This window comes from Bicyclus anynana, chromosome 18 (assembly GCF_947172395.1).
Source record: "Bicyclus anynana chromosome 18, ilBicAnyn1.1, whole genome shotgun sequence".
Taxonomy (NCBI): domain Eukaryota; kingdom Metazoa; phylum Arthropoda; class Insecta; order Lepidoptera; family Nymphalidae; genus Bicyclus; species Bicyclus anynana.
In genome coordinates, this window is record NC_069100.1 from 13265395 (window position 1) to 13292109 (window position 26715).

Consider the following 26715-nt stretch of genomic DNA (forward strand, 5'->3'; position numbering starts at 1 on the left):
ATGATTGAATAATCATATCACTGGCTGGTTTTTCGTCAATAGAAAAACAAAAAAATTTTTTTTTTTTTTTAAATCTTGAGAAAAAAGAATGTATGAGAAACAAAAATCTTAATGATGGTACACATTGAATAATTAGATCACTGGCTGGCTTTTCTTCGTTTGAAAAAAAAAACATTTAATTTTTTTTAAATTTTATTACCTTAGGTTTCAAAACAAAGACGTTCCTATTTCAGTGATGCGTTAGCACGCAGTTCATGCTCAGCTAAAACATTAACCCGATCTGTGTCTAGGCCGCTGCATTATTCGCGTGTCGACAGACGCTAACAACGAAAATAAACACCACCTCTATAATTGTTATGTACCACTTACCTCATAAACGACACAAGTGCTAACTTCAATTATCGAAACTGAACTAAATGACGCAGCTGTAAGGTTGATATTACCTTGTGCTGTGGGATAACGTGTTTATGTATTGATATTTATGTGTTATGTAATGGATATGATAATGAAAATTGGAATCGAAGGTCTATAAAGTCTGTGCTTTTGACATTGATGGCGATTCCATTGTTGTGATGGGCGTTTAATTCCGTTTTTATTTACGTAAAACTGAGAAATATATTCGTCTAAAGCCGGACATAGACGAACAGTTGAAGCAGTTAGTCGAGTGTTTCTAGATGCGACTGCATTTTTTTTATTCTTTACAAGTTAGCCCTTGACTACAATCTCACCTGATGGTAAGTGATGATGCAGTCTAAGATGGAAGCGGGCTAACTTGTTAGGAGGAGTATGAAAATCCATACCCCTTTCGGTTTCTACACGGCATCATACCGGAACGCTAAATCGCTAGGCGGTACGTCTTTGCCGATAGGGTGGTAACTAGCCACGGCCGAAGCCTCCCACCAGCCAGACCTGGACAAATTAAGAAAATCTCAATCTGCCCAGCCGGGGATCGAACCCAGGACCTCCGTTTTGTAAATCCACCGCGCATACCACTGCGCCACGGAGGCCGTCAAAGGCATAGTGAACTATGACTTTTATGTATAGTCCTTTTCATGAAAGAAATCCCCCAGTCGCGGCATTAATGTCTTAATTGTCATTTTGTAATGGCGGTCCTATTGTCATGTGTAAGGCGCTGTCATGAAAGGCGGGACTTCTTTCATGCAATGGACTCTACAGCTCGTCCGCATTAACTTCACACCTGGCTCTAATGATGTTTGTACTGTGTTTGGTAGCCACGTGTCAAGACAATGCGCATGAGTTATACATACACGAACCGCTCGAGCAGTTGCAACTGCTTCGGGCAGTTATCAATGGTATAGTCTTTTTCAGATAGCATGGGTACGGTGACAGTTCGTTTCACTCTTGAATGTTTGCCGCGATTCACGATTATAGTACGTATTATGAACGTCATAAGGCAACAATCCATGCTATTTGAAAAACACTTAAGTTTCACAGTTTTGTCATTTATATTTTTACTAGCTGACACCTCGCGGTTTTACCTGTGTGGTTCCCGTTCCTTTAGGAATACGGGGATAATATATAGCCTATAGCCTTCCTCGATAAATGGGATATCTAACACTGAAAGAATTTTTCAAATCAGACCAGTAGTTCATGAGATTAGCGCGTTCAATCAAACAAACAAATTCTTCAGCTTTATAATATTAGTATAGATTTATCGAAGTGTACAATTAACGTCATTTATAAACTTTATGTAATGGTGATTATATTCAAACTGCAGTAGAATGGCGGACGTTTGGCGTTTCCTAGTTTAAGGTAACTCTTAATTACTACAAACAAATAAATGTTTATTATTCTTATAAATATGTAAATATAAACATTAAAAGTATGTAATTACTTTTTCGTCTCGTTGATCTAAACGTATTAGAGAGACGGGAGATTTAGTTTTTTGGTTTGAAATATTACAAATATGCTTCGAAACTATTGGACCTATTTAATTTGTTTTTACACCTATGAAAAACTACAATGTCAGCGAGTAACATAGGCTATGTTTTATCTCCGTATTCCCACAGGAATAGGAACTGGTTTCGCACATTGAGTACGTCATCACTCGTAACACATTTCTCTTTATTCATGTTGTGGCTTTTGTTTTTACACTTCCAAAATGAACACGAAGGCATAATTATGGGATTAAAATTAAATAAAAAAACAGTAAGTCCACGTCCACTCACAGCATGCGCTTATTACGTACTAAGATAAGATGTGCGTGCACGTCTTTGAGTAATGACATAAAATTGTGCGTTCTTTAGTATGGAGAGGCCCATCTAACGATTTATATCGATGCCGTAAACTGTATATGGTTATACAGCCTATGGTGGAAGATGCCTATTCACTCTTGACTCGAAGATACCCTTATTAAGATGAGTTAAAAGAGATGATTATTTTGTTCCTTTTGTAAGATTAAGACTATTGACCATAAAATGAACATTTCGAATAGAATTTCTGAACGTAAAGATCCGTAACAATCACAAGATGGCGGTTTGCGCGCGAAACAGCTTCGCTTAGTTTGAGGTTAAAAGTGAAAGAAATCCATTGTTACACCGAACCTGGGAACTGTCGCCGCGTTCGAGGCGAGGTAAACGGCCCGTGGTATTGTAATTACTGCTTTGGCGGTCCAGTTAGTATGTACGGTCCCAGATTCGAGTCCCGAGACAGTTCAATTTTAACAATTTTTTTTTTATTTTTTTTTAATATGACCAATATTCCCGTTCTTCAATAGGGATGGTGACAGTTTTTTAAATTATATATAAATTAAGAGTACGCTAATAGTAAAGCAATTTTCTAAAAGTAACAGGGTATCTGCGATCATTACTTTCGGAGCTACAGGGATTTAAAGGGTCCATTTAATGTAAGGAAGCTAAAACTGTATGAATTTTTATCTAATTACGATAAAAAAAAATTTGATAAATTTTGAAATTTTATAATCTTATTTATTTTGCAAATATCCAATCATTCTTTGCTTTTTTTGTATTATTAGTTACCTTATTGACCCGAATGTATCATAAAAATCAATTTATTCAAACCTAGTCATCATCCCCATTAGTTAGAAATGACGTTGTGGATAGGTACGATAATAGTGCAGCGGACGGGAATCGAACCTCGACCTTTAGTAATGACGTATTGCGGCTTAATCAGAATCTGTTCATTCGTTTAGAACGATGCCTTAAACTTATAACACCCTGGTATATTACGTCGGGGTGGAAAACTTACTTAATTTTCTTTTCAAGAAATTATCTGTAAATTGGTAGTTTTGAGTAGTCTTGGAAGAGCACGTAAAGTTTTATCTCCTACGGTGAATCTATGCAGTTATGCCAGTTAAAACATACAAATTGCATGACTCTAGGGCGATTATTACCCTCCTTGAAACAGATTAGAGTAGTAATAGAAGTTCTCTCCAGCGTGTTAATAAGCCTTTCAATTCTGTCCGCCAAACTGGAGATCCCAATTGTCTCAATTGCCGGATTCACATCAGATCCTGGGTCTGGAATATGACATATTGAGTTCTTTCTTTTTTTTTGAGAAATTCTCAGTAGTGATCGTTAATGAGCAAACGTCACCCCCTAAACTGCCAGTCCGCGAAGGTGAGCGCTTCAAATTCCCACCTATAAGGAAAACATCTTTAAAGCCATTCCAAGACCAAGAAGGTCGATTATAACGAGGTTTGACGCCGTGACCGAATCTCATCTAGTACACTGTCATCGCATAATCAATACGCTAGGTAATCTAACCACTTGAAAGAGTCCAGACTCTCACGTGGTACATGGTACGTGGTACGATAGTACACCGTTGTGCAACGGTCGAGGTCGGTCCGGTCCGATATTTAGGTCAATTTGTACCAATCGCCGCCGTGTCCTGGTACACATGGGACGGCTAAACGATGAGGACGCGCTATAAATATCTCGCGCAGTCAATGGGATAGACGGGATCCATTGTTGTGTGGATTGGACCAAGCTACACTGACCCTTCAGTAATAGTGACCATATAAGGTCACATCACACTATCATATCTCCACAGATTAAAGAATAATATGCAGATAGAGCGCATGGAAGCGGTCATTCCAAATGAAACATTAAAAACTAATACATTCTCGAGTCAGTACGACACAAAGTCGTCGTCATCGTCGCATCAGTAATTTTAAATATTGTTCAAGAAAAATGGTGTCTTATGTTTCTAAATATTTTAAAAACTGTTCACAAAAACTAAAATAATATATGTTAAAATAATAAATATAATAGTTATTGATTATTTAGTCTACTAGGATTATAAACTCGAAAAGTTTGTATCGATGTTTGTTAGGATGTTCGTTATTCTTTAACGCCGCAACTACTAAACCGATTTGGCAGAAATTGGGAATGGAAATAGATTTTACTTTAACACATAGGCTGCTTTTCATCCCGGAAAATCCATGGTTCCCGAGGGAGGGACGAAGTCGCTTGTTTATAATATGTATGTAGATAGATATTAAAGTTGATGTGGGCCGTGGAGTTGCAGCGTCAAAAAAGTTACCGAATTATTTATTAAAAAATGTCACATTTAATGTAAGGAAGCTAAAACTGTATGAATTTTCATCTAATTACGATAAAAAAATTTTAATAGATTTTGAAATTTTATAATCTTATTTATTTTGCAAATATTCAGACAATCTTTACTTTTTATGTATAATAGTTAACATCATCATCATCATCTCCTTACTCTTATCCCACTTAAGTGGGGTCGGAAAAATATGTCAATCTTTTCCATTCGTTTCTATTACTCGTCAACTCATCATCCACTCCTTTTACACACATGTCCTCTTTCACACAATCCAACCATCTCTTCTTTGGCCTTCCTCTCCTCTTATGACCTTCCACTTGCACATTCAACATTTTTCTAGTAATATGACTTTCCTCTCTACGCATTACATGTCCATACCAAGCTAACCTTCTACTCCTCAATTTTTCTGTCACTGGCGCCACCTTCAGACTTCCTCTTATATACTCATTCCTTATTTTATCTATTCTTGTCACACCACACATCCATCTCAACATACGCATTTCGTTCACATGCATTCGTTTACTATCCGTCCCTTTCACCGCCCAACATTCTGATCCATACAGCACGACAGGTCTTACAACCGTTTTGTATATTTTACCCTTAAGTCTAAGAGGCATTCGCGGGTCACATAGTACACCTGAGACCTGTCGCCATTTCATCCATCCCGCATTCATTCTACTTTTTACATCTCGGTCCACATTGCCATCGTTTTGAAAAAGCGACCCGAGGTACCGAAAATCGGAGCAAGTATATATGCAATGTATAATAGTTAACATTGACCTTATTTACCAGGATGTATCATAAAAAACAATATATTCAAACCTAGTCATCATCCCCATTGCCTCGACTGGTGACAGAGGGGCTTTCTCATTTTTAACGCAAAGGATCAGCCTGGCTGTCCAGCGCGGAAATGCAGCCAGTATTCTTGCCACCTTTCCATGTGGGCATGATTTGTATAATAATAATAATAGTAACAACAATATGTCTTTATTTCAGGCTATAAACCAATTTAAAAATAGTATAGTTATTAGAGTAAGTAAGGTTATGTCGCAATTAAGCATATATTTTCGATGCAATTAAGTTACAGATAAGCAGTTGGCTAGACTGATAACGGTTAGCCTCATTAGTAGTTTTACTCGAGTTCAATGGTTCACTGGGTTAGATATAATTAACATCCGTACATCACTTCACTGTCACTTCATAGCTGTTTAAACCGACCAAATGAAAGAGGTGGTTTTCGATTTGACGCGTATGTTTATTTTTTTTTAGAATGTATGTTACCTCATAACTTCGTAATTTCTTAACCATTTTTGTTTGAAAGAGTATACTTCCAGATTCATCATCATATCAGCCGATGGACGTCCACTGCGGGACATAGGCTTTTTGTAAGCACTTCCAAACATCACGATACTCTGCATCCAGCGAATCCCTGCGACTCGCTTGATTAGTCCCATTTAATTTACATGAAAATCGGTTCGGTAATTTTGTATTTAAATAAAAATAAGAATTACGAAATATATATGCTAAGACAAAAAAAGTCAACCGACTTCATAATTAAAAAAATAAACTAAAAAAGGAAAAATAACGTCGTATGTGCCTTCCTACCTTCTGATATCTTTGAATCCGGTGCCAACACAGTGATGCATGATCGTTAAATCATGAAGTTTTAGGATTTTCAGATAGTTTTTTCACTTGGTTCTTTCAAAAACGGCTTTAATTAATACCCCACTGGCTTGGCACTCAAAGTGATCAGACGGTAGCACATACGATATTATTTTCGCTTTTTAGTTTGTTTGTACTTTTAAAATCGGGTGATTTTTTCTGTTGAGATTTTCTTAATTGGTCCGGGTCTGGCTGATGGGACTAGACGTACCGCCAAGCGATTTGCGTTCCGGTATGTCGTGTAGAAACCGGGGTTTGGATTTGGATTGTCATCCTCCTCCTGACAAGTCAGCCCGCTTCCATCTTAGACTACATCATCACTTACCACCAGGTGAGATTGTAGTCAAGGGCTAACTTGTAAAGAATAAAAAAAAAACTTAGTATGTCTTTGACTTGTGTTTTAAGTATGAGTAATCCCGCAATTTTCTCAATCTAATAAGCTTATTCAACTAAATTTGAAATCTCTATTTTAGGTAAGCTGTAACCGCAGGCCATAACTACGCTCTTACAAAACTTACTCAAGGGCCTGCCTTATTTGTATCTAATATTAAACACGCGATTCTTCTGTATACATATACTAGCGCGTGTAGTTACCATTCCCATGTGAATATGGGGATGAAATATCCCATGTTACTTGTTGAAAACGTAGCTTTCTAATTATGAAAGAATTTTTAAAATTGGTCGAGTAGTTTTTGAGTTAAATCGTAACAAACAAAAGTCAAATCCTTAGAATATTAGTACATAAAGTATAATATGAGTATAAGAGCCGTTATAGCCCAGTGGATACGACCTCTGCCTCCGATTCCGGAGGGTGTGGGTTCGAATCCGGTCCGGGGCATGTACCTCCGTCTGCATGTACCGTGTCTCTACGGTGAAGGAAAACATCGTGAGGAAACCTGCATACCAGAGAATTTTCGTAATTCTCGTGGTGGACTATTGGCCTAACCCCTCTCATTCTGAGAGGAGACTCGAGCTCAGCAGTGAGCCGAATATAGGTTGATCAAATCAATACTGCCTTAGAATATTAGTTTAGATATTTTATAGATTATAAATCTCGGAAACGGGCAGGAAAATTATATTCAAAATAATATGAGGTTTGATTTTTAAAATCTAGGTGTTTTTCCTCGAAAGCGTGACAGGAAAAATAAGATGTTTATCAAAACAATTGGGTGACTGGCTTCTTAGAAGTACAATCTTGTAAGTCTTGTAATTTATCCTGATATAGACAATATAATGTATGTGTGTACAACATTATGTAATGTCAGTTTGGATCGTGTCGTGTTGCAAGAACCAGCTCATGACTAAGGGCCCCCTATGGGTTCGAAACTAGTCGGGCATACTCCGACCTATAACACGTGAGTTTTAGTCGTGTTTCATAATCAATCAACATAATGTAGATACTTACATATTGTAGCAAATTGATACTTAAAATATTTGCAGAGGATTAGTTTTTAGAAAAAATACCAAAATACCGAGCAAGTTCGGTTATCCAGGTCAAAGGGTTTCCTGAAAAAAAAAAGTTATTATTTAATTCAAAGTCTTATTTTTCCCAACAGAAGTTATTTCGCACGCTAAGACAGGCCCTTAATAGATAAGAACTTACTAAACTAATTACTTTAAAATAAACTTTAACTTGTACGGGGTAAAGTTTAATATTAATTAACATTGTTCGACATTTCGTCACTATCAAAGATTTTTACGCCTTGTTATGTTTTGAAGGTGAATTCCATACAAAGGTCGACTGAATACGTGTGGTCATCTATATAACACTATTGGATTGCCCTGACTTGTCCTTATACAAGAATATTAGGAGCTTAAACCCACCACGCTTCACCGTTTTGGGTTTTTGGGCTAATAGCAACGATATTGTATTCTAGAGATAGGGCTATGAGTTTATCACGAACAGACAGACAGACTGACGTGGCGGATGACTTTGTCTTACAATACGTACCTACTCGTATATTCATAAATATAAGCGGATAAAAACTCTGTTTGTCGCCGATGATCCATGATTCCCGCGGGATTTGTGAAAAACTGAATATCAGGGTAAGGGTAGGGAAGAAGTGTACAAAAATCAAAGCGAAGCTTGACCGGGTCGGCTAGTATATTACAGAACAAAGATAGACAACAATTTAACTAAAGTTAGACTAGAATTTCATAACAATACGCATCGATATAAATCGTTAGATGGGCCCCTCCATATTAAAGAACGCACAATGTTATGTCATTACTCAAAAACGTGCACGCACATCTTAACTTAATATGCAACAAGCGCATGTTGTGACTTAAAAAAAGATTTTACTGTTTTTTTTCTTGTTTAGTCCCATAATTAAGCCTTCGTAATCATTTTGGAAGTGTAAAAACACAAGCCGCAACACGAATAATGAGAAAGTTGTTACTTTTCATTCGTAAGTATTTGCGAAACCAATGACAATTCCGCGACGGTTGGGGGCCCATCTAACGATCTACGATCGATGACAATACGTTTTGAAAATAAATAAAAGCAACAATGCGCCAAGGACTATTTGACTTAGTTACAATAAGTCTAGACTTTAGAGAGGTATCGCAGCCGGAACATGATACAGATATAGGCAGTGAAAGGTGCAGAACGATACAGTTTCAGACTTGTGACTCATTGTGCCTAAATGTATTCAAATTTAAGCACAATCTTAAACCACTCTCATATATGTAAATTGTTTAAACCATACACCGTTGTCCGTGGCGTGCATATAGGCAGTAGTTAGAGGAGGCGCAGTACACGCATATTGTCTAGAACGGAAAATTGTTTCTTCAGTAGGTAGTCGTACATATAATTTTCAAAATCTATTCAGAAGATCCGGAGATTACCCCCTACAATACCATAAACTTTACCTTTTTAACCGACTTGAAGAAAAGGAGGAGGTTTCTCAATTCGACCGTATATACAGGAAGAAAATTTTTTTAGTGCGGATATTTTTATATTTTGTACATAAACAAAATTTAATGATCACGTATTTTTTCTTTTTTTTTTTAACTCAAAAATAACAAAATTATCGTTAGCTAAAGTTATTTACTTTTGAACAGAATTTTAGGGTCACCCTATTGTGCGTTTATTTTATTTTCGTTTGATACCTAAAGGACGTCACCAGATCACTTTTAAGCTGAATATATCTTGTTTAGTAATAATATGTACATTATTTTGTTATTTTAGAGACATAAATTAAAAAAAAAAATTACATAAAATGTATCGAACTGTTTGTAGATTTATATTCTATTAATGATACAGAACCACGAAAAAAAATATCCGCACTAAAGACCGAATCACCCTGTATATATATATTTTTATATTAGTACAGACAACAGAAAGAGATGTTATTATTACAGGGTAAATTATGTAATTTTGCAAATGGAGCCGTAAATTTATTTACCTGCCAATCTATACTAATATTATAAAGCTGAAGAGTTTGTTTGTTTGATTGAACGCGTTAATCTCAGGAACTACAAAATCAAAATCAAAAATCATTTATTTCAAGTAGGCTACTGGTTCGATTTGAAAAATTCTTTCATTGTTAGATAACCCATTTATCGAGGAAGGCTATAGTTTTTTTTTATACGGAATAAGCTCGCACTTGATCACGATCTCACCTGATGGTAAGTGTAGATGTGGCCTAAGGTGATACACGCTTGCCTAGAAGATGCCTATTCACTCTCATCTTAAAGATGCCCAAAATGTAAGAATTAGGAAATACTAACTTCGGGAGAGAGTTCCATACCCTAGCCATACGTATAAGAAACGAAGAAGCAAATCGCTTTGTACGAGTCCTAGGAATGTCAATGACGTAGGGATGGAAACCTACCCGGTGTTTTGCAGTACGATGGTAAAAAGGTGACGGTAAAAAGTTTATATATTACCCCCGTATTCTTACAGGAACGGGAACCACGCGGGTTGATGATGGATCATACAAACAAACTCTTGAGCTTTATAAAATTAGTATAACTCGGGTGTAGTATGCAGGGTTGAGTCTCGTTGAATTCTTCTGTAATGAATCATCAACAGTGAGCCATGGGAGGCTTTGGTTAAGGTATGCATATGCTTAGAATAACTATAATAGCACTTAGCTGTAAACCTTTACTGTTTGTCCGTTCAAAATGTTTGCTATGGCTTGGCAAGTTCGTTCGTAACACTCCCGATGGTCCGCGCAGGCCGGGGGCGTGTAGCGATGAATGAAAAACTACGACTGATACAGTCTTTCCCCCCGTCGCCCGCATATCATGGGAGTGTCATCAACTAACGTGCCAAGCTACATGGAGTTAATTGTTTGTTATATAGTAAAAGTCAAAGTTATATATTTATTTAATCAGTAAAAACATATTTTATTATTTTCATTAAAATCTATATTTACGAGTATATCCATTTATTATTAACAGCCTATTTCAACGTTTCCCATCAGGTGGGTCGCGACCCGGCACCAGGTCGCCAAAAAAAAAATACCGGGTCGCAGCATTAGGAAGGCAATGCAATGCAACCCCAAATTTTTTTTTTTTTTAATTATCTCCTAATCACATTCTAGTTTTAACAGACTGAGTTATCTTACAAATACTGTCTCTACGCAAAACCGCGGACAACTGGACGAACAGATAGACATGGCGAAACTATAAGGATTCCTTGTGGACTACGGAACCCTAAAAAGGTCATTATTTTAAACCCAGGAACCTGGGACCTTGTATCTGCAGCCGCATAAGCTAACCGCTGGACCAGCGAGGCAATGTTAATTATACTTTTAAATAGTGATTTCAAAAAATTATTCATACTTGAATAAAAGGGAATTTAGTTTTAGGGACCCTCGGGTAGAGACTAAACTTTCAAAATTTCACAACCAAAACCAAAATGCACTAAAATGTCATGAACTCCGTATTATCTAGTAAGCATTCCATATAAGTCACTATGAGTCACACCTTATCTTAATACGAGCTAATTTAAACCTTATTGTTTATCTGTTAAGATAAAATATCGCTTGCATCTATGTCTACATACTAAAGTTAAAAACTAAGAATAGAATATTAAAAATTAACTTTAATGTTATGTGTTATAGGGTTCAAAATTGTTTGTTCGTTAATGTAACATTGTATTTCTAGTTAAGTCGTGATTTGGCACACCCAAACGGATCGCAGGTTTGATTCTTGTTGAAGAGGGTGTCATGGTTATAATATTGCTTATTGTATATCCGATTGTATCCGAAGTGGGTGGAAGTAGGGTCAATCCACATTTCTTTCGATTTCTACATGACATCGTACCGGAACGTTAAATCGCTTATGTACCTCTTTGCCGGTAGGGTGGTAACTAACCGCGGCCGAAGTCACCCACCAGCCAGGCCTGAACCAATTATGAACACCTCAATCGGCACAGCAAATGCGACTACTTGAATTGAGTGCCAAGAAGTTATGTTTGGCACTCATTGAGCGGATTCGTTTTTTGGTTGCTGATTGCGCATCCACTTTTTAGTAGGAGTTCAATGGCGCGTAACAAGTCTATAGTATAAAATGTCATTGGTTATAGGCCTGTTTCAGTAAAGACTCTTTAAGAGTGTTATAACTTTCACTTGTCTCTATGTTAACGCTGACACAGTTACCGTCGCAGTTAATTGGAATCTGGATCTCGTTCAGTGGATTCTGCTTATCACTAGTTTTTCCTGTCAAAGGATATCTCGGCAAATAACCCATTGAGTTGTGCGCCGCTTGCATTTACCGAATATCGATATTTTCATACTTTTTAATATTAACTTTTTTTTTATTGAGAAAGAATAGAAAAGGTTTTAATACAAGCTAACTTATCCTAATCATGCTCACGTGGAATGGTGGCAAGAATACTGGCTGGTGTTTCGCGATGAGCAGCCATGCTGTTTAAAAAATTATTTTTTAATCCTCTTATCCTTGATAATTAAATTATTTTTTAAATAGCATGGCTGCCCATGATTATAACACAATGAAGTTAGTAAACGTTTTTTTTCCAACTATCCATCTTAAAGTGTCCCCTATATTCAAATTTTATCTATTGCTACCTTCTGATCAGTTTGAAGGCGGTGCCAAGCCATTGATGTTTTAATTAAACACGTTTTAACTACAAAATTTCTGTGGTTCTTTCAGAAACAGCTTTAATTAAAACACGACACTGGCTTGGCACCGCCTTCAAACTGATCAGAAGGTAGCACATAGGTAGGATGTTATTTTTTGCTTTTTAGTTAAAGTTATTTTTAGAGTTGGAAGTCGGTTAAATTTTTTTTATTAAAATTTTTATTTTTTTATTTTTAGTGTTAGCACACCTACTGCGTGTGTACAGTCACAACCTATCTAAGTGGAAAGTTCTTATCAATACAAAATTATCAAGTCCAAACACAAGGTAGCTACTGTGAGCCGTCGAGGAGTTCTCTTCACTGTCCGTCGTCTTCATCATCAGACCCTTAATACAGTCACAATCCATCTAGGTGGAAAGTTCTCATCAACACAAATTTATCAAGTCCAAACACAAGGTAGCTACTGTGAACCGTCGAGGAGTTCTCTTCACTGTCCCTCGTCTTCATCATCAGACCCTTAATACAGTCACAATCCATCTAGGTGGAAAGTTCTCATCAACACAAATTTATCAAGTCCAAACACAAGGTAGCTACTGTGAACCGTCGAGGAGTTCTCTTCACTGTCCCTCGTCTTCATCACCAGACTCTTAATACAGTCACAACCCATAATATAGGTGGAAAGTACTCATCAATACAAATTAATCAAGCCCAAACAAAAGGTGACTGCTGTAAATCGTTGACGAGTTCCATCGTCTGTGTTTCGGCTCCATCATCAAACCAACTCCAAACCTTCATAAAATTGTAGTGGTTTAAAATATCTTATGGAAACACTAACAAACGCACTAGCCGTCTCTACAACTTTCGAAAGTTCCCCTCAGTTTCTCCAGGATGCCATCATCAGATCCTGACATGAAAAAAATAGGACCACCCTGGAAGTAAACCCTTCAAAACAAAAAAAGAATTTTCAAAATCGGTCCATAATTGACGAAATTATCGCTGGACATACATAAAAAAAAAAAAAAAAAAAACATACATACAGCCGAACGTAGAACCTCCTCCTTTTTGGAAGTCGGTTAAAAAATCAAATCTATCCTCTTTATAATATTAGTGAAGACAAAGACGCATGCATGTGTGCTTTATGCAAGCGTCGACTAATTGTCGACTATCGACAGCTTTCCCACGGCCTTGTGATATTCACTGTGATTATGAATATGTCTATTTTTATATTTATTGGCAAATTTTATAGCGAAAGGAAATCGTTAAGAGCACACATATGAAATTACTTTAAAAAAATATAATTTAGTACGTAGTTACATCAACACAAACCAACTGTACTATTGATTAAAATCAATTAAATTTATAATAATTAAAAAATCGACATAGGCTACCTCTATATTAAAATTAGGTTGGTATTTAGTTTTTTTATCCAGTCAGAACAGTAAATACATTTTGGCTAGATTGCGTAGTTGAAGCGTGACAAACAAACAAACTCACTTTCGCATTTTTAACCGACTTCAAAAAGGAGGAGGTTCTCAATTCGGTCGGTATTTTTTTTTTTTTTTTTTTTTTTTATGTATGTACACCGATTACTCAAAGACGCCTGGACCGATTTCAAAAATTCTTTTTTTGTTTGAAACGGTATAGTCCCCATTTGGTCCCATTGCCATCATGTCAAGATCTGATGATGGAATCCTGGAGAAATTGAGGGGAACTTTCGAAAATTATATGGGTGTCTAGTATGTTTGTATACTTTTCCATTTACTACTTTTAAGTTATACCTATACATTTAGGTTGAGCTTATTGGTAAGTAAGTACATTTTTAGTAAAAACTAAGAACTGAAACAGTAAAAACACATAATTATTTAAAAATTAAAAAAAAAATTATAACGTATTTAATTAAATTAAATTGACTTTACAGTTATACACATAACCTTCCATAAACGTAACCTTAACCTAAATATTAATCTTTATTTTATGCTTTTACATACATTTATTAATATTTAAACACAAACACAACTTAATAAACATGACGCAAAATTACGTTATATGTTTGGGCAGATTAACATATGCCCATAAATTATATCGATATGCCAAACATGGTACGTCACTACTTCGATTCAAGTGTGAATGAACGTAAACTTGCATCAGTGTGTCTACCGCCGCCGTATCAGTCCGTACTAAGTACGAACTAGTGTACACTCCAATATTAAAACGTAAGAAGTAATCAAACGTGCCAAACAAATATAAACTCTATCCAACTGTGAATAGTGTCGCTTTTTAAATATCCTGTTTATATATTCAAACGTGTGTGATTGCCAAAGGGTTTTGAACTGTTTGGCTTACGTTTTAAGAAAGTTTTTTCGTTGGTTTGAAGATTTTAGAACATGGTAGCGGATGAACTGCGCTTCGAATTAGTGCAAAGGTAACTCTTTAGTTATGTTATCCTGGTACATTCTTGGGAAATATTAACTGAAATAATAACATAATCCGAAAGAAACCATAACTAACTCACTAATTTTGACGTATTTTAGTTGACATAGACGAAATTGAGATTCTATGTAACAAAATGTCATCCGGTGCCTACAGACGACCCTTCGTGGATATCATACAGTAGGTAGATGACATTTGTCAGTTGATTTGATGTTTATTTTTACTGTTTGTTAATAAAGATCAAATTAGTTATTCACTAATTTGATCAGCTGGTCAACTTTTGTTTTAGTCAGAGGCAGACTAAAAACGACTAAAATTGTCTTATCCAAAAAGAACTAAGCTAAGTTTTTGAAGAACCTCGTTTTTTAACCGACTTCCAAAAAGGAGGAGGTTCTACGTTCGGCTGTATGTATGTTTTTTTTTTTTTTTTTATGTATGTCCAGCGATAATTCCGCGAAAATGAGACGGCTAGTGCGTTTGTTAGTGTTTCCATAAGGTATTTTAAACCACTACAATTTTATGAAGGTCTGGAGTTGGTCTGATGATGGAGCCGATACACAGACGATGGAACTCGTCAACGATTTACAGCAGGTACCTTTTGTTTGGGCTAGATTTATTTGTATTGATGAGAACTTTCCACCTAGATGGGTTGTGACCGTATTGAGGGTCTGATGATGAAGACGAAGAACAGTTAAGAGAACTCTTCAACGGTTCCCAGTAGCTACCTTGTGTTTGGACTTGATAAATTTGTATTGATGAGAACTTTCCACCTAGATGGGTTGTGACTGTAGGGGACTGTTAGGGGTCTGGTGACGAAGATGAAGGAGAGTTAAGGTAACTCCTCGACGGTTCACAGTAGCTACCTTTGTTGGGACTTTATGAATTTGTATTGCTGAGAACTTTCCACCTAGATGGGTTGTGACTGAATTAAGGGTCTGGTATTGAAGACGAAGGACAATGAAGAGAACTTCTCGAAGGTTATTATTATCAGTTTTGGTTACACTCAGTAGGTGTGCTAACACTAAAAATTAAAAAATAAAAATTTTAATAAAAAAATTCAACCGACTTCCAACTCAAAAATTAGCCTAAACTAAAAAGCAAAAAATAACATCTTACCTATGTGCTACCTTCTGATCAGTTTGAAGGCGGTGCCAATCCAGTGTCATGTTTTAATTTAAGCCGTTTAAATTACAAAATTTCTGTGGTTCTTTCAGAAACGGCTAATTTTTGAGTTGGAAGTCGGTTGAATTTTTTTATTAAAATTTTATATAAATCTGTCCGGTTCGTGAAAATCAACACACGTTTCACATGAAGTTTTTACTTTTATATTAAAAATACACACAAAAAGTTTTAAAACTAAAAGCTCAAAATTTAATTGCCTCAAACCTAAGACCTCATGATTCGAAGTCTCTAACTGGGCCCCAAGGCAGTTAGAATACTTACTACGTCTTATCCTAACTTCAGTTAAAATTTTCCACTAAGTTACAGTCAATTCTTCACGGTAACAAATTAGTCGTATCCCCCCTGCCTACCTCTCCCCCTCTACCCAATCAAAGTCCGCGCCGACCAAAATAGAAGTCACTTTAATAAAAACAAGGAAGATGACTTGTGACACATCACCCGTTTCCGGAACTCGAAGCAAAAACAACATTTACACACATAAGTTGGAAAAACCATAGTTGAATACAGTTGTTATTCTTTATTGGACGAATAAATTAGTAATCGCTAGATTTTACTATAGATTTTACAAATAACGAATGAATTATTTGGTTTATCATATGTTTAGGTAGGTATAGCATATCGCACGCGACTTCGCTAGCGAAATTTGTTTCCTTCCCTTACAAATGCAAAAATATGATGATTAGTTTAAATCGTGAAAGCGTAACGAACATACAGACTTATTTTTGCATTTATAGTATTTAGTATTTCAGCTAAATTAGAAATTTTAACATTTTTTAGGCCATAGGGTCTCCAGATTCCACACCAAAAGTTTGAAAAAGAACAAACGGATCATTTCACCGCGGTTAGTTGCCTCGACTGGTGACAGAAGAGCTGGTTAATTTTTTGCGCAAAGGATCAGCCTGGCTGTCCAGCGCGGAAATGCAGCCAGTATTCTTGCCACCTTTCCATGTGGGCATGATTTGTACAGTTATTAGGATAAGTTAGCTTAAGTTCCTTTATTTATTCCTTCCTTTATTTATTATTTATTCCTTTATTATTCTTTCTCAATTAAAAAAAATGAAATTAAATCAAAGTGAAATTAATATGTATTTGCATTTTTGTTTGAGAGCTATGCCAAGTTTATATGGTAAGGGTCACCAATAAAAAAGTAAAATCATTAACAAAGAAGTAACAGAAGTGGCATCGTATACTAGAAATATACTAGAAATCGAAATTTATAGGAACAAGTAGGAAACTGAGAGCCTAATGCTAGTGGCAGTTTGATACTGTGACGATCGCGTTAACGAAAACACGAATTTCTAAGGAATTGAAACAGCGCCATCTATTAGCACTACAGCACAACTGTTTCCATTCCATATAAATTCGCGTTTACGTTAACGCGATAGTAACAGTATGAAAACATTGAAAACTCCCACTAGACACACTGTATTCGCACTAAACGGATTTTATTAAAGCTGGAAAGGCCTTGTTTGAGATGAAAATGTATTTGAAATAATAATTTTTAATATCACCAAGTTATCAGAAAATAGAGCCCAAGGTCTATGACAGAAGACAAAACAAAGCCCCGGCCGCCGAATAAAAAAACGACGAAAAAACAACATTCATCGTTTTGCAAGTTCATTATCGCGTATCCTTGAATCTTTCCTCGAATATCATCGTGTGTTATTGATATAGCTGTGTTTGTAAACATGCCGCTGGGTTTTATGTATTCCTGGTACATTCAGATATATAAATGTTATTGTGTACATGAAATATTTGAGTTTTCTATATTCTAAGTTTTCATTTTATAAACATGCCGCTGGGTTTTATGTATTCCTGGTACATTCAGATATATAAATATTATTGTGTACATGATACTTGAGTTTTGTATATTTCTAAGTTTTCATTTCAGGGAAACTTTGTGGTGTTACACGTGCTTCGGAGAGCAAGTTCGTCGTATAGCCCAGCGTTTCCCAACCTTTTTCAGCCACGGTCCCCTAGGAATTCAAGCACAGTTATCACGGACCCCCTTAATAATGGGAGGCTTCGGCCGTGGCTAGTTACCACCCTACCGACAAAGATGTACCGCCAAGCGATTTAGCGTTCCGGTACGATGTCGTGTAGAAACCGAAAGGAGTGTGGATTTTCATCCTCCTCCTAACAACTTAGCCCGCTTCCATCTTAGATTACATCATGACTTACCATCAGGTGAGATTGTAGTCAAGGGCTAACTAAAAAAAAAAAAAACAGTGTGCCGGTCATAATCCGATCACCGTGGGTACTAACTGCCACAAACTTCTTAGAAGTAATTTCATGAGTGGAATAAAGTTGTTCTATACTTCAAATATTGCTTCACCTGTAGTGTGCGAAGGCAGAGGTGAACAAAATAAAAAAAAATCTAATATTCATGTTAGTTAGTTTCTCATCTGAAAAGAAAAAATCTGCTCGCTTTAAGTAAGCGTAGCGATTACGATATATCATTTATGTATGGTCCAGAGGTGTCACCGCGGACCCCCATTCACATACTCGCGGATCCTCAGGGCTCCGCGGACCACAGTTTGGGAAACGATGGTCTAGCCGAAGTCCAGCCGGCCTATTATGAATCTCGGTGTACCATTCAAATATCACTACATCATTTTTGTGATCATCTAACATAGTTATTTCAACGAAATGACCTTGATCACGCCATTTCTCATCAAATAGCAGTGATTCTTACCCGACTGCGTCAGAAGGAGGGTATTGTTTTTCGAGCGTATGTGTGTATGTATGTCCATTTCTTTGGCACGCCCTACAGCCCAAAAGGCTGGACGGATTTTGACATATGAGGTGTCACAAAGAATTTAGTGTAAGTTCTGACTAAATTCTTTGTGGTGCTGTAGGCGGGGACAAATACTTTCATAAGGGCAAAGAATGTTGTACCAATGTTTGTTGAGATAATATATAGTCTATAAGCCTTCCTCGATAAATGGCCTATCTAATACTAAAAGAATTTTTCAAATCGGACCAGTAGTAGCGCGTTCAATCAAACAAACAAACAAACTCTTCAGCTTTATAATATTAGTATAGATTGTGATACCTACTTGTTTTTCTCTTTTTTTCATTAAGCAGTCGGGTTTTTTGTTTTTTAACAGACTTCAAAAAGGAGGAGGTTCTCAATTCGGTCGGTATTTTTTTTTTTTTTTATGTATGTACACCGATTACTCAAAGACGCCTGGACCGATTTCAAAAATTCTTTTTTTGTTTGAAACGGTATAGTCTCCATTTGGTCCCATTGCCATCATGTCAAGATCTGATGATGGAATCCTGGAGAAATTGAGGGGAACTTTCGAAAATTATATGGGTGTCTAGTGTGTTCGTATACTTTTCCATTTAGTACTTTTAAGCACTACAATTTCATGAAGGTTTAAAATCGATCTGATGATGGAGCCATAAAACAGACGAGGGAACTCCTCGGCGATTTACAGCAGTTACCTTGTGTTTGGGCTTGATTAATTTGTATTAATGAGACCTTTCCACATAGATAGGTTGTGACTGTCATTTAGGGGTTTGGTGATGAAGACCAAGGACAATTAAGGGAACTCCTTAACAGTTTACAGTAACTACCTTGAGTTTGGCCTTGATTAATTCGTATTGCTGAGAACTTTCTACCTAGATGAGTTGTGTCTGTTATTAGGGGTCTGATGATGAAGACCAAGGTCTATTAAGGGAACTCCTTAACGGTTTACGGTAGCCACATTGTGCTTGCTGCTCTGCTCCTACTGATCCTAGCGTGATGAAAAGTATACTATTATCTGCCCAATAGTATAAAGAATAATTCTACCAAATTTCGTTAAAATCCGAGTTCAATAACGAACACACAGACAGAGAGACAGGCAAAAATTTTACTGATCGCATTTTTGGCATCAGTATTAGGGGGTGATCACTAATCACCCCTAATAGTTATTTTAGAAATAAATTTCAAATACGAGTACAGAATTGACCTAGGTACCAGTAGCGAAGGCTGACATTTTTTAATAGGTAACTCGAGCATGTGTTTTTCAGTCATACAGGTGTTTATTGTAAGAAATGCTACAATTATTCTTCATACTCCTGAGCAGGTTATGGTGTACTTTTCATCAATAGAAGCAGAGCAGTGAATGTTTTGAAAACGGGAGAAGCTACTTCATTTTTACAGCGATAAGTACCTACTGTAAAGGCTGGATTAAAGAGGTCTAAGGGCAGACGAATTCGCAGGCGTCCGCTAGTTAATAACTAATAACTTAGTTTAACATTGAATATTACTCTGAACTAGTGTTGAGTAGGACATACAAGAGGCAGGACATTTGTCCCGTACATGACGTCACAATGTAAGAGCGGCTCAACATTTAAAAATGTACTACTTCACATTTTCTGTCGCGGTAGTTGCTTTACTCGTACGCGAGAGAAAGCGAGACACTAGTACAAAAGTCGAATGGGACGTCATTCTGTGGTCCTGTCATATAATTTTGTACTATATCCTTTATCGCGACGGAAATAGTATACGATGCGTTTAGAAATATTATTTTTTGAATTAAAATTACTTAATAATTTAAAAACTGAAATATAATAACCAAGGTGAATCGATCTATTTTATAGGTTAATAATAGATTTGGCATTTAATATCAGTATGTAAGACAAACTATTACTAAGCTATATAATTGTACTAGTACAAACATGACATTTGTATTCGTTACTTCAAAATTCAAATGTAGTGCCAAGCTTCAGTACGCCTCGCCTCATTTGAAGTGGGACATTGTACTGCCTACAAAAAAGAGGCAACACTTACAAACTCTTTTTCAAGTCATGTCCTACCCAACACTACTCTGAACTATCTAATTGTTGTTGTTTTGGAAAATAATGTGACTATTTCCAAGAAAGTGGGAGGATGTGCTGATTTTCCATAGTATATGATTAAGTATATATTTTTTTTCCAGTAAGGCATAATAACTACAACAATTAAGTCTCCACATGATATTATGTAGGATCAGATATGGTCATATACGTCAAATTAAAACAATTACATAAATCATTCACACAATTGTTTAATACAAGCAGACGCTTACGACTTCGTCCGCGTGGAATTCAGTCTATTTCAATATTTTTCGTATAGAAAAGTGAACCTTCTTACCATTGCATACCTGAAACCTTTCCTGAAAAATGTGCGTTTAAATAAAGAGAACTTTATCCAAATCACTAGCCGACGCCCGCGACTTCGTGCGCGTGAAACTCGATGTAATCTTTCAACTACCCCTACCCTACCCCTAGCCTACCCCTACCCTACCCTACTCCTACCTACCCCTACCATACTTTTCTGATTGATTTTTTACACCTTGTGTCCGAAAAACCCAAATATCTTACGGAACCCTATTTATTTCCAAAATAAATTTTAGCCTATGTTACTTGTGGATATTGTAGCTTTCGAATGGTGAAAGAATTTTTAAAATCGGTCCAGTAGTTTTTGAGCCTACATACAAACAAAGTTTTCCCCTTTATAATATTAGTATAAATAACAGTAGTTTCTGAGAAAATAACAGACATACATAACTGCTTGAATACAGAAAGTCATAATACATTTATTCGTAGTTTACAAGCATTTTTGAAATTGTCATGATATGTTAAAATGGTTTAAGTCGAAAACTTAACATTTAAGTTACGAGGGTTCCAAACGCGCCTTGGTCCTTGGTTGGAAAAGCCCACAGTAAACTCCAGAGAAAGCCAAGGAAATTTTCCGTTAGTCAGATCTCAATGAAAATTTTCCATGCTGAGCAAAACATATGATAAGACGTTTTATTGTTATGGAGAATAACGTAAACCACACATAAACAAACAGACAAGCAATGGTTTTTGTCATCATCATCATCATCATCAGCCGATGGACGACCACTGCAGGACATAGGCCTTTTTTAGTTACTTCAATACATCGCTGATCAATGATTTTTGGAATAGTTACTAACCTTCATAGTTTTGCCGCACGTAAAACCGACTTCTGGAATGCTATATTTAGTTCCTATCACAATCTGAGTGTGTGGGAGTGGCAGTTTAATACTGTTACTATCGCGTTAACGTAAACGCGAATTTCTAAGGAATTTAAACAGCGCCATCTAGTGGCACTACTGCACAACTGTCTCAATTCCATATAAATTCGCGTTTACGTTAACGCGATAGTAATAGTATGAAAATGTTGAAAACTCCCACTAGGCAGTCTGTTCTTTTCTGCTTATTACTTTTATGATGTTTCACATCTGCCAGGCGTCCCGTGACATTTTTTTTAATGAACTGCCTTCTATAAACCGTGTATTTAAATAATGAAATCATCAATCTACTCATTTCAATCAGATTTTTTTTTTTTTTTTTGTAATTGTTGATATAAAAATCTAATATTGTTCTGTTATTCCCTTCCAATATTAACTCCATAATAAACGTAAAGACACTCCGATTCTATTGGTTTATCAAATCAATATTTTATTATTAAAAAAAACCGATATAATAGAATAGATAAGCAGCCTGCATCCTCAATCGTGACCACTTGTCACAATGTGTTGCGTAATTATCAATTAATAGTTATTCTATCACGAATAATCCAAGGTCAGTGCGAGCTACAGTAAGGCACCGATCAGCCACCACAGTCAGTTTTATATATTAATTGCTAGTGGTGTTACACCCTGTGCTTAGTAAAGCACGTTAAACAGTCGGTCCAATTCACTAACTTTGACTTATGTTAGCCACCTAATATAATAGGGATCATGACAGTTTTTTAAATCTATACTAATATTATAAAGAGGAAACTTTGTTTGTATGTTTGTTTGATTGTAATGAATAGGCTCAAAAACTACTGGACCGATTTTAAAAATTCTTTCACCATTCGAAAGCTACATTATTCACAAGTAACATAGGTTAAATTTTATTTTGGAAAAAATAGGGTTCCGTAAGATATTTGGGTTTTTCTGACACAAGGTGTAAAAAATCAACCAGAAAAGTAGGGTAGGGGTAGGTAGGAGTAGGGTAGGGGTAGGGGTAGTCTAGGGGTGGGATAGGGTTAGGGTAGGTGTAGGAAAGGGGTAGTTGAAGGTTTACATCGAGTTTCACGCGGACGAAGTCGCGGGTGTCGGCTAGTTGTATATAAATTGGGAGTATGCTAATAGTAAAGCAATTTTGTAAAAGTAACAGGGTATCTGCGATCACTACTTTCGGAGCTACAGGGATTTAAAGGGTCAGATTTGCAACGCTGCCGCGGATCCCTGATAAACGCTCCATACAAAATGGTACGATTTAATGACGTCGTAGGTGTAATGGTCGTTAGATTTGTATTGGCGGTCAAACAAAATTACTAATATCTTTGTTATTTGTGCGTTAATGTTTATCTATACTAATATTATAAAGCTGAAGAGTTTGCTTGTTTGTTTGATTGAACGCGCTAATCTCAGGAACTACTGGTCAGATTTAAAAAAATCTCTCAGTGTTAGATAGCCCATTTATCGAGGAAGGCTATAGGCTATATATTATCCCCATATTCCTACGGGAACGGGAACCACGCGGGTGTAAAACTGTATGAATTTTCATCTAATTACGATAAAAGATTTTTAATAGATTTATAATCTTAAAATTTAAATTTTATAATCTTATTTATCTTGCAAATATCCAGTCAATCTTTAATGTATCATAAAGATCAATATATTGAAACCTAGTCATCATCCCTATTCACCAAATCCAATCCAAATCAATAGCAACTGCAGTTTTCGTATTCCATAAAGCGTTGTTAACAAAAATCTCAATGTCAACTAAGAAATGTCATCTACCTACTCTATGATATCCATGAGAGTTTTCAACAGGCACTGGATGACATTTTTTACTTATAATCTCAATTTTGATCAGTTAGCAGTTAGTTAGTAACAGTTGAATAACTAACGAATACCAAATCACGTGACTTAAGAATTAATAACTAACTAACAATACGTCAAAGTTAATGAATTGACCTGCCGGTGATGTTACACCCCGTGCTTAGAAAAGCACGTTAATAATGGTAGGTGTCCACATATCCGCATCGTATAATGGGATAGGTAGCTACTGATTATTTGCTCCTATGGAATGCTCGTTACTTTGGGCATACTGCGTATTATACTTGCATATGGGAAATACCATTGTGCTTACACTTGCAACTAATGATCAATTAAGTCCACGTGTCGATACAACATTTACTTATTATGCGTCGTAATATAATATTATACGGAGTTTAAATTAGCGACATAGTTGTGTTAATTACTAAGGCTCCTCGCACTAGGCCACCATTACCACGAACACTCGACCAGTGACCACAAAGACCCGCACTAATTTTCTAAGTATTACATAAAACAGAAAACTTCAAACAGCTTATCCGGTGGTAGCCCGTAAATATCTTGTAGTACGTCCATTAAAAACGTTTTTGGTCGCATAACACGACTTTTAGTGATACCTAAAAGATGTCTCTCCTGGTATGCAGGTTTCCTCACGATGTTTTTCCGTCACCGTTTGAGACACGTGATATTTAATTTCTTAAAATGCACACAACTGAAAAGTTGGAGGTGCATGCCCCGGACCGGATTCGAAAACACACCCTCCGGAATCAGAAGCAGGGGTCATATCCACTTGGCTAGCACGGCTCTTAATATCTATATACATACTCGTATTTCGGCCTCATAAGAAAACTCAGAGTCACACAGCGGGCGATGGAACGAGCTATCAGCTATGCTAGGAGTATCTCTGCATGATCGATTCAGAAATAAGGAGATAGCAGAAGAACTAAAGTCACCGACCATTGGGGCCCCAAGGTGCTGGAATGGCGACCCCGTACTAGAAAGCACAGTGTTGTTCGAACCCCCACCAGGTGGACTGATGACGTCAAGCGAGTCGTAGGAATTCGCTGGATGCAGGCGGCTCAGTATCGTGATGTTTGGAAGTCCCTACAAAAGGCCTATGTCCTGCAGTGGACGTCCATCGGCTGATATTATGATGATGATGATGATGATGACATATTTCGGACCTATAGTCCATGTACTATACAAAATTATTATTGTTTATATTAAATTTGATATGAGTCATCTACCCTATTAACCATCATTCAACATGGTGTTAATATATGGTGTCTGTTGTTGCAGGATGTCCACCCTGCTGTTCTGGCAGGGCAAGGGGAAAGCCAACGGTTCTCCCAACTCCAGGAACTGGATCCACGCACCCGACGCACTCATCAAAGGCCATGTCGCGTATTTAGTTAAGGTATGTTGCTAACAGCGTTTTCGTAGAAACAATTCCGATGCCGCGGTTTCACCCGCGTAGTTCTTATCCTCGCGAGAATACGGGGATGAAAATATACAGCCTGACACTCACAAATAACGTGGTTTTCTAGTGGTGTAAGAATTTTTAAAATCGATTCAGTATATCCAGAGATTACCCCAAACTTTACATCTCTAAAATTACACTAGTATTATAAAAGCGGAAATGTGTGTGTGTGTTGAGCTGCGGCTACTGAAGCGATTTGGTTGAAATTTGGAATGGAAAGGGATTTTTTTCAGGAGTAAACACATAGGCTACTTTTCATGCCGGAAAAATCCATGGTTCCCGCAGGATTTGTGAAAAACTGAATTTTACCCGAAGTCGCGTGCGTCCGCTAGCGCTAGGATTAGTATATATATACCATACATATTCTTCTTTGTTTTACCTCCCGAAGTACCTATCTTGTATTTGCGCACTATGCAACACTACATTGTACATTATGTTATACTTACATACATACCACATACATACACATAGTTCGAAGAGCCGATGGACGTTGGGGTCCCAAGGTGCTGGATTGGCGACCCCCCACCGGGAAGCGCAGTGTTGGTCGACCACCGACTAGGTGGACCGAGGATATAAAGCGGATTGCAGGAAACCGCTGGACGCTGGCGACTCGAGACCGTTATGCTTGGAGGTCCCTGCAAAATGCCTATGTCCAGCAGTGGAAGTCCATCGGCTGATAATGATGATGTACGTACAACGGCTAACCTTTAGTGGCCAAGTGCGGAAAAAGCCCGGGAAACAATTATTACCAGGAAACATCCCCAAAACACTATACACCGCCGCATTGACGGCCGCGTGGCGCAGTGGGTAGTGACCCTGCTTTCTGCATCCACGGTCGTGGGTTCGATTCCCACAACTGGAAAATATTTGTGTGATGAGCATGTGTGTTTTCCAGTGTCTGTGTGTATTTATACATTATATAAGTATTTATATGTAGTATATAATTGTATATTAATATTATAATATCAACTATCTTAGCACCCATAACACAAGCTACTCTGTATGCTTACTTTGGGGCTAGATAGTGATGTGTATTGTTTAAGTAAGTAAGTATAAGTATACCCGCCAGCCAGGATTAAAGTGGTGGGTCTCGGCTCTATACTCCCCTCATCTATAAAGATGGCCTGGCTCTGTAATAAATAGGGCCATTAAAATAGATAGGCTATATCGGAATAAAAAAAAACTTAAAACAAAAGATTAAATTAAACAAGTCAATAATTATAAAAATTTGAAAACCTAAATTATAAAGCTGAAGAGTTTGTTTGATAGAACGCGCTAATCTCAGGAATTACTGTTCCGATTTGAAAAATTCTTTCAGTGTTAGATAGTCCATTTACCGAGGAAGGCTATAGGCTATTTATTATCCCCGTATTCCTACGCAGTCGGGTATAATAAATAATACGGAAGTAATACACACTAGATCTATACGGATATATCCCATACTAATACAACATCTACGTATACCTAACAAAACAGTGCCACAAACAACGTTATCACTTGCCATAGGAAGTGTAGAACAATGACAAAGCGC

The 26715-nt window shown here is 36.9% G+C and overlaps 1 protein-coding gene across 1 annotated transcript in view; it reads left to right on the forward strand.

Moving 5' to 3' along the window:
- The window catches only part of LOC112045952 (PTB domain-containing adapter protein ced-6), a 63678-nt gene that overhangs the window by 18860 nt on the left and 18103 nt on the right, over positions 1-26715 (forward strand). The window contains exon 2 of the mRNA XM_024082357.2: positions 25004-25121. Within this exon, the coding sequence (XP_023938125.2) occupies positions 25004-25121 (118 nt within the window). The remainder of the gene's footprint in view (positions 1-25003; positions 25122-26715) is intronic.